This window comes from Oncorhynchus clarkii, chromosome 18, assembly GCF_045791955.1.
Source record: "Oncorhynchus clarkii lewisi isolate Uvic-CL-2024 chromosome 18, UVic_Ocla_1.0, whole genome shotgun sequence".
In the NCBI taxonomy this organism is placed as follows: domain Eukaryota; kingdom Metazoa; phylum Chordata; class Actinopteri; order Salmoniformes; family Salmonidae; genus Oncorhynchus; species Oncorhynchus clarkii.
In genome coordinates, this window is record NC_092164.1 from 45,993,817 (window position 1) to 46,008,548 (window position 14,732).

Consider the following 14,732-nt stretch of genomic DNA (forward strand, 5'->3'; position numbering starts at 1 on the left):
GGATGTGGTGATTGACAGAGTCGAAAGCCTTGGCCAGGTCGATGAATACGGCTGCACAGTATTGTCTTTTATCAATGGGGGTTATGATGTTGTTTAGGACCTTGAGCGTGGCTGAGGTGCACCCATGACCAGCTCTGAAACCAGATTGCATAGCGGAGAAGGTACGATGGGATTCAAAATGGTCGGTAATCTGTTTGTTAACTTGGCTTTCGAAGACTTTAGAAAGGCAGGGTAGGATAGATATAGGTCTGTAACAGTTTGGGTCTAGTGTCACCCCCTTTGAAGAGGGGGATGACCTCGGCAGCCTTCCAATCTTTGGGGATCTCAGACGATACGAAAGAGAGGTTGAACAGGCTAGTAATAAGGGTTGCAACAATTGCAGCGGATAATTTTAGAAAGAGAGGGTTCAGATTGTCTAGCCCAGCTGATTTGTAGGGGTCCAGATTTTGCAGTTCTTTAAGAACATCAGCTATCTGGATATGGGTGGAGAAATAGGGAGGCTTGGGCGAGTTGCTGTGGGGAGTGCAGGGCTGTTGACCGGGGTAGGGGTAGCCAGGTGGAAAGCATGGCCAGCCATAGAAAAATGCTTATTGAAATTCTCAATCATTGTGGATTTATCGGTGGAGACGATGTTTCCTAGCCTCAGTGCAGTGGGCAGCTGGGAGGAGGTGCTCTTATTCTCCATGGACTTTACAGTGTCTCAGAACTTTTTTGAGTTTGTGCTACAGGATGCACATTTTTGCTTGAAACAGCTAGCCTTAGCTTTCCTAACTGCCTGTGTATATTTGTTCCTAACTTCCCTGAAAAGTTGCATATCAGGGGGGCTATTCGATGCTAATGCAGAACGCCACAGGATGTTTTTGTGAGAGGCAGTCAAGTCTGGAGTGAACCAAGGGCTATATCTGTTCCTGGTTCTACATTTTTTGAATGGGGCATGCTTATTTAAGATGGTGAGGAAAGCACTTTTAAATAATAACCAGGCATCCTCTACTGACGGAATGAGGTTAATGGCCTTCCAGGATATCCGGGCCAGGTCGATTAGAAAGGCCTGCTCGCTGAAGTGTTTTAGGAAGAGTTTGACAGTGATGAGGGGTGGTCGTTTGACCGCAGACCCATTACGGAAGCAGGCAATGATCGCTGAGATCTTGGTTGAAAACAGCAGAGGTGTATTTGGAGGGCAAGTTGGTTGGAATGATATCTATGAGGGTGCCCGTGTTTACGGATGTGAGGTTGTACCTGGTAGGTTCCATGATCATTTGGGTGAGATTGAGGGCATCTAGTTTAGATTGTTGGACGGCCTGTGTGTTAAGCATATCCCAGGTAAGGTCACCTAACAATACAAACTCCGAAGATAAATGGGGGGGTGGGGGGGGAGAAAGTCATTCACATATGGTTTCCAGGGCACAGCTGGGGGCTGAGGAGGGTCTATAACAAATGGCAACAGTGAGACACTTATTTCTGGTAAGGTGGATTTTTAAAAGTAGAAGCTCGTAGTAGAACTGTTTGGGCACAGACCTGGATAGTAGACAGAACTCTGCAGACTGTCTCTACAGTAGATTGCAATTCCATCACTTTTGGCAGGTCATTTTCCGCCAAGACAGAACTATCAGACAACTTTGACTTTTGAAATTCGATCTTGCTCTTTTACAGAGAATGCTGTCCACAAACGAGACATCAACTTTTCTGATCCAGGCGAAATCATGGATATAGCCAATTAATTGTAAATAAAAAAGCTATGAAAACAGACGAAAATTGAGCGTTTTCTGCCCTTCCAGCTGTAGAGTTTATAGCTTCAGTTGGCTAAGTGAGAAGACGTTGGCTTGCTGCATAGCAACCATTTTTGTTAGGCACAGCAACCAATGTTTTTGCAGGGTGTAAGTATTTTGGTTTTTGTCCTCAAATGGAAGGATTAAATGGTTACATTTACTTCTCAAAATAACTAGCGGAACGCATTAATACAGGCAGCACAAGCATGTGTAAAGTAAGTGACAGTGCAGCAGCGTTTGTGATTGGACAGTGAGCATTCCAGGCGGTGTTCTTGAGGTTTCACAGCCTGTTTTGGCCCCATGTTTCTGGGAGCAGGACGGAGCTGAATATCATCCGGTACCTCTCGCGGCATTATAAATGAATTGTTTCCCTGTTCGCACTGTAAACATTCTGATAAAAGCGATCAGCGTTAAATCATTAGTATTGCCAACTCGTTATTTCTCCTGGCCCCCAGAAAGACCATCATGTAAAAGCACGGTGATCGGTGTAATCATCCTATCCCGCCACACTGATTCCAGACCTGCTCTCTTTTTTGTACATAGAGGTTATGGGGAGGCCGATGGAGTAAGTAACTGATCTTGACACAGGTCTTGGTAGTGTTGGTCAGCTATTGAAGAGGTTCCTAAGTAATCACGTTAGGTAGCCTAGGCTAGTTGTCTCCCTACTGAATTTGAATCGTGGCAAAGCCAAATAAAAAAATGGATAAGAAAAGGCAATCGAACTGTCAGTCCCGGAGGAGAGGAGTGAGGGGCAAACTGTTCCTGGTGGTGATGCCTGAGCTAACAGCGCTGCTAATCCCGCCAGTTCAGCATCACCACCGGCACCTCCACTAGCTAGTAGACCTACTAGTGAGTCAGACTCAGCGGGAGAGGGAGACCGGGAGCTCGGAGCAGGTGCAATTTGCAGTTCAAGAACCAGCACAGTAAATTAACATCCTTTGCCTCAGACGTAAAAATAAAAAAAACATCAAAGAGCCCTCAGATTTTTAACATGCCTGAACCAATGTGCATTTGGTGGCAACAAGCCCAGTAAACAAGGCTAAAGAGGACACCCAGGTTACAGTTAACCCTCGAAATGAAAAAATAGACACTACAGCCAGTCTTCACAACAGCACATGGCTTTGAGCAAGACATTGACTTTCGGGAGTTGAATGGACATGACATGGGGAGAGTCATTGTAGGAGGTTCTGAAAACTACGGTAGGACTTTCCTTTACAAACGTGTTCTGTACGGTGAAGGTAATCTGACTGAACATGTGCTTCATATTTTCAGCTAGTCGGGAGGACGATATATTCTCATATGTGTGTTCTGCTGTAGTCTACAGTAATTCATTGTATTTGAAGTTATATTCTGATATTGTGATATTTGTTCTGCATTGATGTCTTGAAAATGATATGAAATTCTTGTAAACCCCACAGCTGACTGTGTGTGCATATGCATATGGCGGGTGTTCTGACTGCAGTGCCATCTAAAAATGTTGCTGTATATTGATGTCTATAAAATGAGGCTATAAGAAATGCGGCCTTGTAAGCCCCGTAGCTATACTCAAGTGTAGGTATACGCTTTGAATGAATCAGCACCATGGAGAGTGCTGTCCGTTTCACCACCATAGACAGCAGGCTACTTGGCTGTTTACTGTTTGCTGCGCTGCCACGTTGTGTTTGACACTTGTTTTCTCAATGTGTTCCGGGTACCTCAGAGCCCCCCGGATACAAATTAAGGACTGGAGCAGGCCCTGCTAGCCCTGGGCTAAGGTTGGTGCTAACCCACTTTAGAGTGTGAACAATCGCTTAGCCCCGGGATAAAAAGCGCTTAGCCCTGGGCTAACGGGCAGTGTGAACTCGGCTAACGAGAGTAGTAATTGTACACGCTGCTGTCAACGTGAAAACCAGTACATTATTATGCACTAGGGAAATAGCTAGCGAGTTGTTTAGCATGTAACACCCTCTAGCGATCATTTGGTGTCAGTGTCGCTCAGATCACACAACAACAACAAAACGGCCGTGTTCAAGAGGGATCAAAGCCTGTATCATGGGTCAATTGTGACTGACAGATGTGCAAGTAATAACGAGTAGTTTTATGATGCAAGGTCCTTTTGTAGATCAGTTTTATCGGCAGGCGCCCGTGGGAAGGTTTTTATATGACAAGCCTGCACGGTCGGCTGCTGTGTCCAACGAGCCCAGCCAGTTCTACTATGACGTCATAGTTAGGGGTTTATGGCGTACCAGGTGATGATGCGGGTTCTAGAATTGCAACTCCGATTCTTGTACTGTCTGTTCATTTTATACCCTGACATTTTTATATTTCATATCATAATGACACTGGAAATTATCCAGTTTTCTTCACCAGAATGAGAATTTGAATTTGATCAGTATGGAACATATGGTATGTAGGCTATTTTCTATAAAGACAGTTATATTTCAGCTGCTATAGTTATTTATTCAATATTCAACTGCTTTTTTTTGTGTCACTTTCTGATTTCTAATTAGGTCAGATGAGACCATGGCATTTGTACAGTGTCTTTAGTTTCATCAATAAAAGTAGTTTGAATTTGGATGTACTACTTACTGTACAAATGAAACCCCAGTAAGGAAAAACAGTGTCTTTATGGTCAGCTGCCTTCTTATCCTATATGCTACATTATTGATTGAGTGGTTTGGTATCCACTGCAGGGTGCTGGTAAGCAGACCAACCCTCACCCTCTGGACCTGCCCATCCGAGGAAAGATCCCTGTTGTTTCTGGGGTGTCCAATGTCTACCACACAACCCGGCTCTGTGAGAGGGTAAGCAGCACTAAGCGCTACTGTTAGCATCACTAAGCACCACTATATCTATTGCTAAAATAAGCTTGAAAATTGTAAAGGGTTCAAGCTATCATTTCCTGTGTATCTGCATGTTTTACAACCAATGCCTAGACTCATGAAATAGCCTACTATTATTGATGAGATCGCTCCAATTCCACTTGACTGGGAGAAAGATCAGAGAAACGCATCACTCATCATGTCATCATTTCAGTTGTTCCAGCCGAAGAGTGACTTTGACCTGACGGACCCCAACGGCTACCTGTTGAGCTCTGGGTACAGCAGTCTCCATGACCCCAACCTCAGGAAGTACCTGCACCGCAAAGACATCCACCAACGCCTCCTTGACCTGGGCTTCATCACCAAGGATGAGAAAGTCAGTGAGCTTTCAGCCTTTCACAATGAGCCCTGTTGATTCCTTTTACGAACTGTATCATAATGTTTGGTGTGATTGGAAGAGTTTTGGCGCACTTGGATAGTACTGACACCACAATATACCAGCCCTCAGGAAAAATAAAGTCATCCTAAATAGAAGTCCTTACCCTGAGACCCATCCATGTCTCTACCAGGTACACTACCTGTCAAAAGTTTGGACATACCTACTCATTCAAGGGTTTTTCGTTATTTGTACTACTTTTCTACATTGTAGAATAATAGTGAAGACATCAAAACTATGAAATAACACATATGAAATCACGTAGTAACCAACTAAGTGTTAAACAAATCAAAATATATTTTTGATTTTTTCAAAGTAGCCACCCTTTGCCTTGGTGACCGCTTTGCACACTCTTAGAATTCAAACCAGATGAGATGGGGTGTTGCTGCAGAATGCTGTGGTAGCCATGCTGGTTAAGTGTGCTTTGAATTCTACCGGTCTAATGTCCATTGCTCGTGTTTCTTGGCCCAAGAAAGTCTCTTCATCTTATTGGTGTCCTTTAGTAGTGGTTTCTTTGCAGCAATTCGACCATGAAGGTCTTATTCACGCAGTCTCCTCTGAAGAGTTGATGTTGAGATGTGTCTGTGGCTTGAACTCTGTGAAGCATTTATTTGGGCTGCAATTCCAGGTGACTACATCATGAAGCTGGTTGAGAGAATTCCAAGAGTGTGCAAAGCTGTCATCAAGGCTACTTTGAAGAATCTCAAATGCACATGTTTGGTTACTACATGATTGTATATTTGTTATTTCATAGTTTTGATGTCTTCACTATTATTCTACAATGTGTAAAAAAATAAAAACCTGGAATGAGTAGGTGTGTCCAAACTTTTGACTGGTACTGTATGTAGTCTAATTCTATGGTCTCGACACCTTATTTCCCATTCTTCAGATTATCTGTTCAGTCAAAGAGTTGAACCGCTATAGAGATCACCTGGCGGATGTGGAGTTGGACTGGGGTCGGAGATTCAGGACCGAACAGGTAAGTCGGGGCGAGTTCAGATTTCAGATACCAGGGCTTTGAGAGGGAGAAGGTAGAGAGAGTGAAAGAAAGAGACACATTCTAGCCATGTCGTCATCGACGGCAGTTTCAGTACCATGATCCTTCCCTTCCCGGTGTAAGAAGAACTGTTGCGCAAGTTACATGTTTAAATGTTTTTCTCTGTAATCCCAGAAAGAGTCCGTGCGTAAGTTCCTGACCCTCCAGCAGCAGGGTCAGATCCCTGAACACGTGACTCTATCTGATGTCACAGAGTGGTTACTGCACAGGGGAAGGAGCCTCTTTAGGAAGAGACAGCAGTCCAACAGGGCCAGGTGAGACAGAGAGGGCACAGACAGGTTGGCTGACAGGCTACTGTTACTGTATAAGACACAAGACATGAAAGATGCCGGCATAGTACCTGATGAGAATAATATGATTAAGATGAAGAAATGAAGTGCAAAACAAGTATTGTATGTGTGTCTTATTATACCAAAAACATAGCAAGGAAAAAATGCCCCATGGAAGTTGTGTTCATTGATTTGTTATGGGAGCTATGGTGAATGTGGCTGCACATGGAGAAAAACACTTGCTTACCCGGTGCTTTGATGTGTGAAAAACCCCCTTAGAAGGTTCCCTTCCAAGTATGGGCTGGAGGAGGACTGTTATCTTGCTAGACTGCCCAGTATTGCTATGGGGGGCAACATGGTAGATCTAGACTGCTGCTCCAGCCTCACCTGCAGGTCGGAACTGGTAAGACATCAAATCAAACATGAGGACTATTGTTATGAGGCCAACTAGAATGGCTGCGGGGGAATCAGTATCAGTAATGAAAGAAATACATAAAAGTGAATATACATCTCTATATTCCACTGGACAGGTGAAATAAAGTTGTGATATACTGTAGTATTTTGTAACAGAAAATTAAAAATCACTTTTGGTACATTCATATTCAGCCACTGACTTGAGAACCCTTTCTCCCTGGTCTTAGTTGTGGAATGCTAAGGGCCGTGCGTTGCTGCAGGAGGTCAGCAAGGAGGTGAAGAGAGAGATGAGGCTGGAGCAACGTTGGGTCACAAGCCAACAGGAAAAAGAGAAAATGGTATGGCTTTGGGTTTTAACATTGTGTTTCAACTCTCTTTAGTCGTACTCACACCACACTTACTAGTTGAACGTGCAGGTTAAGGACAGCCCTGGTCTAAGAGCATGCAGTGGGAGAAGCCCGTGTGTTTTGTGGCAAAAAGTATCAATGACTCCCCCATACAGAAACAAAATACATGGATCGCAACTTAAAATAGTATTGTTTTGATCACTTGCTCCTAGAAACGGGAGAGACAACAGAAGAGACGTCTCAAAGGCGGGAAGAAAGATTCTCCAGCCAAGACAGATTCACAAGACAACCCAGAGAGCATGGACAACATCCTGATATCGGTATCAAATCCTGACAACAACCAATGTGAGACTTTCCTACTGATGTTTGCTTTGAACAGACAACCAAGTCCTGAAGTATGGGGCAATACATAAGCTCTTTGTAAAGGAATTTAGCCAGTAAGAGAAGCTTTGATGTTTAGTCTTTGTTTTTATCCCTCCTCAGTCGACCCCTCTGATCATCACTCCTTACCTTCTCCAGTGGAACAGAAATGTGACGTAACGAGAGTAAGAATCTTAATTCATCACTTATAGTGGAGGTGATCTATTTCTGATCCAAACTAGGGCACTACGTAGGGAATAGGCTGTAATTTGTATGTGGTTAACATCTTACTTATGAAACGTCGTATTTGTGTTTATAGAAACTCTCGGCTCTGTGTCACAACATGGTCGAAGCAGTGAATCAGAAGTCCATCATCTCTGCCCACAACCTCTGTAAGTAGAAGGCTAGGATTCCTCTCATCTTCCTGTTTTAAATCAGCATTACTATGAAACGCCACACTGAGATTCAGGGGTGCAACTTTGGTTTTTCGAAGTGGGGCGGACATCTTTTCTGTATCCGGTTGGATAAACTCTCCTAACAGCCTGCCCGACCGCTCGGAGGCGTCATGGTCCTAAAGCACACCGTTGCCCCGTTTTGTATCACATTCCAATGATAAAACTTGGGGGGCCATTTGTTTATAACATGACAATTTATCTATAACAGAATTATTATTATTTATTTATTTTTCCCCCCCAATTTCGTGGTGTCCAATTGTTTAGAAGCTACTATCTTGTCTCATCGCTACAACTACTGTACGGGCTCGGGAGAGACGAAGGTTGAAAGTCATGCATCCTCCGATACACAACCCAACCAAGCCGCACTGCTTCTTAACACAGCGCGCATCCAACCCGGAAGCCAGCCGCACCAATGTGTTGGAGGAAACACCGTGCACCTGGCAACCTTGGTTAGCACGCACTCCGCCCGCCACAGGAGTCGCTGGTGCGAGATGAGACAAGGATTTCCCTACCGGCCAAACCCTCCCTAACCCGGACGACACTAGGCCAATTGTGCGTCGTCCCACGGACCTCCCGGTCACGGCCGGTTACGACAGAGCCTGGGCGCGAACCCAGAGTCTCTGGTGGCACAGCTGGCGCTGCAGTACAGCACCCTTAACCACTGCGCCACCCGGGAGACCTCTATAACAGAATTTTGACTGTATCTTCAATATAGAGTGAAAACCCATCATCATTTCTTAGGTGACTTTTAACTTACTCATTCTATACTTTATGTGTATGGTATAAAGAGTGTTTTGTTCATGTCTTGTAGTTGCTGAGGGCCCAGGGCTGGTTGACTCTGTATCCTCCACCTTGGTGACCTGTAGCAGTCTGATTGGACAAGCTGGCTCCCTTCAGTCCATCACCCAGCAACTGTCTGAAATGTAAGTCTGCACTTTCAAACATTTGTAAATATTTGCTTTTAAATGTATGGAATGTGCTGTATAGATATTCCGCAATTGATTAATTGACATATATGGTCCAGTGAGTTTTATCTGTAAAAGCTGTGGTTCGGTCCATTTTTTTTCAATTTCTTTTGTTCACTATAAATGGAAAGGCTGTGTATAGTGTTGCTGCAGTGAATTTGTATGTTTCCCACCACAGAGAACAGAGGCTACTGAAGGAGCATTTTAAAGGAACTGTGAGTTTTGATTTATATTCATTCTGCCACATGCATTATTAGTCACTTGTTAAGTCAAGTAAACGAGAACATCTAGGTATCAATATCAAATATAACTGTCATTCACGTCTACTGGAAATACAGTCTGAATGTGGCCCGGGCCCAGTCTGAACGAAGTTTGAATGGGTCTTGTGTATTAATTGTTCATGCCATGCTCTCCACATAGATCACCACTGAGGACCTACACACCATCATACACAGTGTGGTGGTGACCGTAGTGGAGGAGGTCAACGGGATCCTCATCCCAGCCATCATGGCCTTCGAGTATGAGCGCCTAACAGGCTCCGTCAGCTCCAGTGACATACCCAGCAGCGACGTACCCACCTACAGCAGCCCCTCCTCCTCAGACTACTACCGGACATCCTCCTTCAGCACTAGCCTGCAGTCTTCCTCCCCTCAGATAGGGCTGTCCAGCCCTACGCCTACATCTCCCATCATGCCGTTCAAACCTACCCCCGGTGTCATCAGACAGAGGACATTGACCGTGAGCTTTCCTGAAGAGGCTGATCGAGAGTCTGAGAGAGAAACTGAGGGAGAGGCATCTCTCTCAGTGGACCTGGCTGCCTCCAGTAGCCCAAGCCCTTCTGAAAACCAATCCTCGCTTTTGGAGACAAGTCCTCTGTGCTTGAGGTCTTCAGAAACCAGTTTTGAATCTGCTGGAACCCGTTTGGAATCTTCTGGATCCAGTCTGGGGTCTTTAGGAACTGACCTGCCGGTGAAGGTCGAGGCCGTTATTCAGGAGGTGATAAGGGGAGCCGTAGATAAACTAGAGGCCGAGAGGAACAACAGGCACGGAAGAAGGGTGAGAAACATGAGTCCTGAGGAAAAGGCTGAGAGTTTCTCCAAGAGGACTGAGGCTGCATCAAGAGAGAGTAGTGGTGAGAGGAGAGTCAGGGGAGTGGAGAGCAATGGCAAGAAGGTGGAGACTGTTGCAGATAGAGTGGCAAAGACAGAAGTGTCGACTATTGCAGACACAACGGCCAAGACTGAACTTCTGACTATTGAAGATACAATGGCTAAACTGGAGATAAAGAAAGTCGAGATTATTGCTGATGTGATACCCAAGACTGCAAGTAAGGAGGTGGCCACTACGATGGAAAAGGTGGAGGCTAAGGAAGAGGATACTCTTGCAGATGTGATGGCAAGGACGGCATTTACTGAGGTGCCAATTATTGCAGGTACAACTGCCAAGAATGAAGTTCAGGAAGTGGAGACTATTGCAGATGTAAAGGAAAATACCAAAATTAATGAAGTAGTTGAGATTAACAAGAGGGACACCCAAGAGGCAACGGTAAAGGCTAGTTTTGAGACAGAGGTCGAGCTGACTAAAAGGTTGGACATTGACACTAAAACGGAAGAAGAAGCCAATGCTGAGATGAACGCAGATGAACAAGACAATACCATATCGGAGAATAACAACAGATGCTTTGAGCTTATTCTAACAGCTAGAGAAGTCCGAGATGAGAAAATAGAATGCAAGGTAGAACTCAGGGATGAGAATATTGGTGCAAAGAATGAAACTATGGATGCAAAGGATTCTGTTGAGAATGCACATGCTGAGAAAAGTGAACACAGCCACGTAAGCCCTGAGCTATTTCAGTCATCATCAGACAATGATGAAGGTGGTCCTTCGATGTTCCCCATGACCAGCATGTTGAAGAGCGCTGCCCTGTCCTCGGACCAGGTTGATGAGATCCTAGACAAGGTAATGTATTGTACAGTCCCTTGTTTTTATGCATAGACGACATGTACTGTACTTGTTCCATCAGTGCTCGGTTTATGTGTTCTGATGCATGCATGTGTATCAAATAAAGTGTATTCAATTCAAGGTGATCGATGTCCTGACTGGGGAGGGCCACAAGTTCATCTTCTCAGAGTACAGGCCAAGTATGACCTCAAGCCCAGACTCCACGGTGTGTATTGCCTCAAGCCCAGAATCTAGACCAGGTCTTACCTCTACTCCAGTGGATAGAGCAAGCAGTTCCTCCATCCCTGAGGCCAGGCCAAGCAGTTCCTCCATCCCTGAGGGCAGGCCAAGCAGTTCCTCCATCCCTGAGGCCAGACCAAGCAGTTCCTCCATCCCTGAGGCCAGACCAAGCAGTTCCTCCATCCCTGAGGTCAGGCCAAGCAATTCCTCCATCCCTGAGGCCAGACCAAGCAGTTCCTCCATCCCTGAGGGCAGACCAAGCAGTTCCTCCATCCCTGAGGGCAGACCAAGCAGTTCCTCCATCCCTGAGGGCAGACCAAGCAGTTCCTCCATCCCTGAGGCCAGGCCAAGCAGTTCTTCTGCCACTCCAGGGTCTAGCCCCAGCAGTGAGTCTCTGTGCTGCATGTCCAGCGGCCACAATCAGGAGATCAATGTCCAAAGCCCATCTGACCCACCTGGTAAGCTCCTAGGAGGCCAGGCCAGCACCCCGAGGCCTCAAAACCCACTGCTGCTCAGTGAAGAGGATCTGTCAGACAGGGAGCTAATGCCCTATGCCAACAGCATTATCAACATTATCATGCAGAAGATGCACCATGACGATGACCTTTACGAGTCCGTGGGTGGCCAGAAACCACTGTCCCCAAGAAGGCGATCACGTCCAGCTCTTCTGTCACAATACTCTCCTCAGGACAACTCTGAGATCCCTGTGCTTTACATCCCCAAGAGGGCTGATCAGAAATCACTGAAGTCAGTTGATCCGAAGGCCCTGAGAGTAGTCAGGTGGGTGCTGCAGACCATCCATAGACGCCATGGGTGGCTGGGTCAGGCTAATGACCACAGCAGACAGGCCAAAGAAAGCTTGCTGCTTTGTGATGTCATCCAGGTCTTGCTTGAGAAGCTCGACCACAAGATGGCCACTACTGGAGACCTACAGGTGGCACCTACCCAAACATATGCCCTACATACTGACGAACGCTTCAAGACGAAGTTGCAGGAGGCTACAGTTGAACCCATCAGCGATATCATCGGACATCTGTCCATCAATCTGCTGAGGTCCGAGTCATGCTTCGTGCCTAAGAAGAGATGGTCGTCGTCAAGCACCCTGGCTAAGAGCGTCTCAATGACCAACCTGGGGAGCCGAGCTGCGGCTTCGGCTGTGGCCATGGACATCAGCTCCAATGTGGTTGAGAAGCTCAAAGAGGCCTCAGGTAGCAGCAAGACCACCTGCTCGATGACTAGCCTTCGGGACTTTGTCAGAGCCATGATCGTCAGCCAACCAGAGCTCAGCCAGCAGGCCACCTCGTCTGGGTCAAAAATTCACAATGTCTACAGGGAGGTTCTGGAGATCGTTGTGACCAAGCTGAGGAGTTTTGTCACCAAAGGGGGATCTTTTCACAAGCCCACAGAGCACTTAGCGCAGAAGATGGCGGAGAGCTGCCTCGAGGTAGAATGTGCTTTCATGGAGATTCTGCAGACACTTAAGAGTCACGGAACAGGCGATGAGGCATGCAGCGCCTGGGCAGTTGACTGCATGTCCACGACTATCTCTGACACCATGTTTAAACGTGTGACTGAGGGGGGCCATCCTCCTCATCTTACTCATGTCTCTGGGGCAACGGTCACAAACTGTGGTCCAATCAGAATCAGTGATGTTAACCAGAAGCGGCCTATCAAGATCAAGGCTAGAATGTCCAGGTCCTCCGTGAACCTCCTACAAACCACTGTGGAAAAGTTTGTGCATAAGCTGACGGATGAGCGGGTGTCCATCCCAGAACTAGGAGAAGGAATGTCTACTTCTACCAGTCCCCAGCAAGGAAAGGATCCTGGTAAGATCGACAGAGGAATTTCTCTGTTTTTTAATTCTTGTTATTTTTATTATAAAATGCATAAATAAACAAATAATTCAGCCTTCTTCGCTATTAATACTATGTAATGTTTCCTAATTGTAAATAAAAATAATTATCTCTTCTCTCACAGAGAACCTACGTAGGCCACAGAGTGTTCAGAGGAGATTCACTACTGAGCCTCCCTCCGAGCTCTCGCCACGGAGCCAGCTGAAACGGGAGGAGCTAATTAGTATGCTGTGTGCATTGATGACCAAATCCATCATTAGCTCCTTGTCTCTGGATAGAGCTTTTCAGGTTCCAGTTGACGCAGTCTCAGGTAGGAGTCCTGAATACCTTTATCGCTCCTGTATGATGTTCATAACACCTCATATTAGATTGAATTTGGTGCTAAATATGCCATAGGCTACTGTATATTATTTAATAAAATCCTGATGTATTTTTTTTTTCACAGATACAAAGGAAAGCAGAGCTTCTGCTGTGAAGTTGGGTAGGAATACCAGAACACTGGTGCCGACGCCCCCTCCTCGCCCCACCCACACTAACAGCCAGACGGATAATAAGCCTGTCCAAGGGGACAGCAGGAGGAGAATCCGACCTCTCCGTACTCTTCAGGCTGCCAAGAGGTAAGAAAAAAACGTTGGAACTGAAATTAGGGCTTATGGTTTCAGATACATTTTTGAATATCCTTTGCAAGATGGACTAATAAAGTTCTATATTTTTATTCCCTTATTCTCTAAAAAAAGGGTGGTCAGCTCCATGGACTTGGGCATTTCCAGGACCACTAGTAGAAGCAGTGGGGTGGTAGGTCAGCTGGCGTGTCCAGCCAAAAGCAACAACAATCTCTTCAGCGAGCCGCCAAGCCCCTCTGGAGCCATTTCAAACACATCCCTAGTAGCCTCTGAGATCACTGAGAATTTGGTGTGTCAGCTCCTCCAGGGTGATTCTCCAGACTTCATGTCATCCAGCAACCACACCAGCCCCAGAGGAACAACATTCAACTAATGGAACAGCAGAAACATTGTTTTCTAAATATCTAGGCTTAATAAAAAATAATTTTGCAATGACATTATTTGGTCACTTGTTCATGGTTTTAATATGATCATTCAAAGTAGCCTACCAGATTTTCACATTTTGAGGTGTAAGCAAAAATACTGGTAAGTAACCCACTAAAGGTTTCCTCATGTGTCCGTTGTGTAAGCATAGACAATAAAAAGAAAAGGGTGTAAGGGAAATATTGACTTCATTCCTTGCCAGCAAATCATGAACGCTGTAAATGTGTTGTAAACATTTCATAGCAATCATAACCAACGGTTATCTATTATATTGACAAGATAGCCCTGTGACCGCTCTAACAACAATGGAAATACATGTCCTCAATTAGTAAAGGCGAGTGAGGTCAGGTGGGACCACTTTAGCCCATAGACAATGAAACCAATGTGTGCGCGTCCTCCGCTATCATTACCACCAGTTGGCCAGCGCCTCAGAGAGCAGATACTTCTTGTGCCTGTTGTTCACACGGGTAAGAGGTTGTGTTCGTAAATTACATCTGGAGTGCCATGGTGCGCACTCGAGCTTGCAAGCTACTTCGAGAGACAACCGAGAGCACCCCTCACACCCGACCGGAGTCGTTTTTCTCAACGTTGCTGGAATGCCACGTGCATCCACTTATATCAGAACAATTAACAGCCTGAACATTACGAAACTTATTTAAGATCAAATAAGCCTCAAGTAATTCGACACTATCATAAACCTCCATATTAAAAAGGGTTTATCTCACGCAAGCAGATTTTGGGCGGAGTAAATTCTCACTCCATAAGGGCTGGACCATACGATA

At 45.6% G+C, this 14,732-nt stretch overlaps 1 protein-coding gene across 3 annotated transcripts; it reads left to right on the forward strand.

Annotated features, from left to right (window-relative positions):
• Window positions 1-3,463: 3,463 nt before the first annotated feature.
• Window positions 3,464-13,964, forward strand: LOC139372672 (serine-rich adhesin for platelets-like). 3 transcript variants are annotated; one of them, XM_071112456.1, is made up of 17 exons: window positions 3,465-3,520; window positions 4,439-4,549; window positions 4,782-4,943; window positions 5,893-5,982; window positions 6,175-6,314; window positions 6,609-6,732; window positions 6,971-7,081; window positions 7,303-7,435; window positions 7,574-7,635; window positions 7,770-7,842; window positions 8,717-8,828; window positions 9,049-9,085; window positions 9,291-10,829; window positions 10,954-12,877; window positions 13,029-13,214; window positions 13,350-13,521; window positions 13,642-13,964. In XM_071112456.1, the coding sequence occupies exons 6-17, from the start codon at window positions 6,673-6,675 to the stop codon at window positions 13,898-13,900; spliced, it is 4,668 nt and encodes a 1,555-aa protein (XP_070968557.1). In that variant the 5' UTR covers window positions 3,465-3,520; window positions 4,439-4,549; window positions 4,782-4,943; window positions 5,893-5,982; window positions 6,175-6,314; window positions 6,609-6,672; the 3' UTR covers window positions 13,901-13,964. The 3 variants fall into 3 exon arrangements, with proteins under 3 accessions (XP_070968556.1, XP_070968558.1, XP_070968557.1); XM_071112455.1 differs by lacking the exon at window positions 6,175-6,314 and having other exon boundaries at window positions 3,464-3,520; XM_071112457.1 differs by lacking the exons at window positions 6,175-6,314; window positions 6,609-6,732 and having other exon boundaries at window positions 3,464-3,520.
• The last annotated feature ends 768 nt before the right edge of the window (window positions 13,965-14,732 follow it).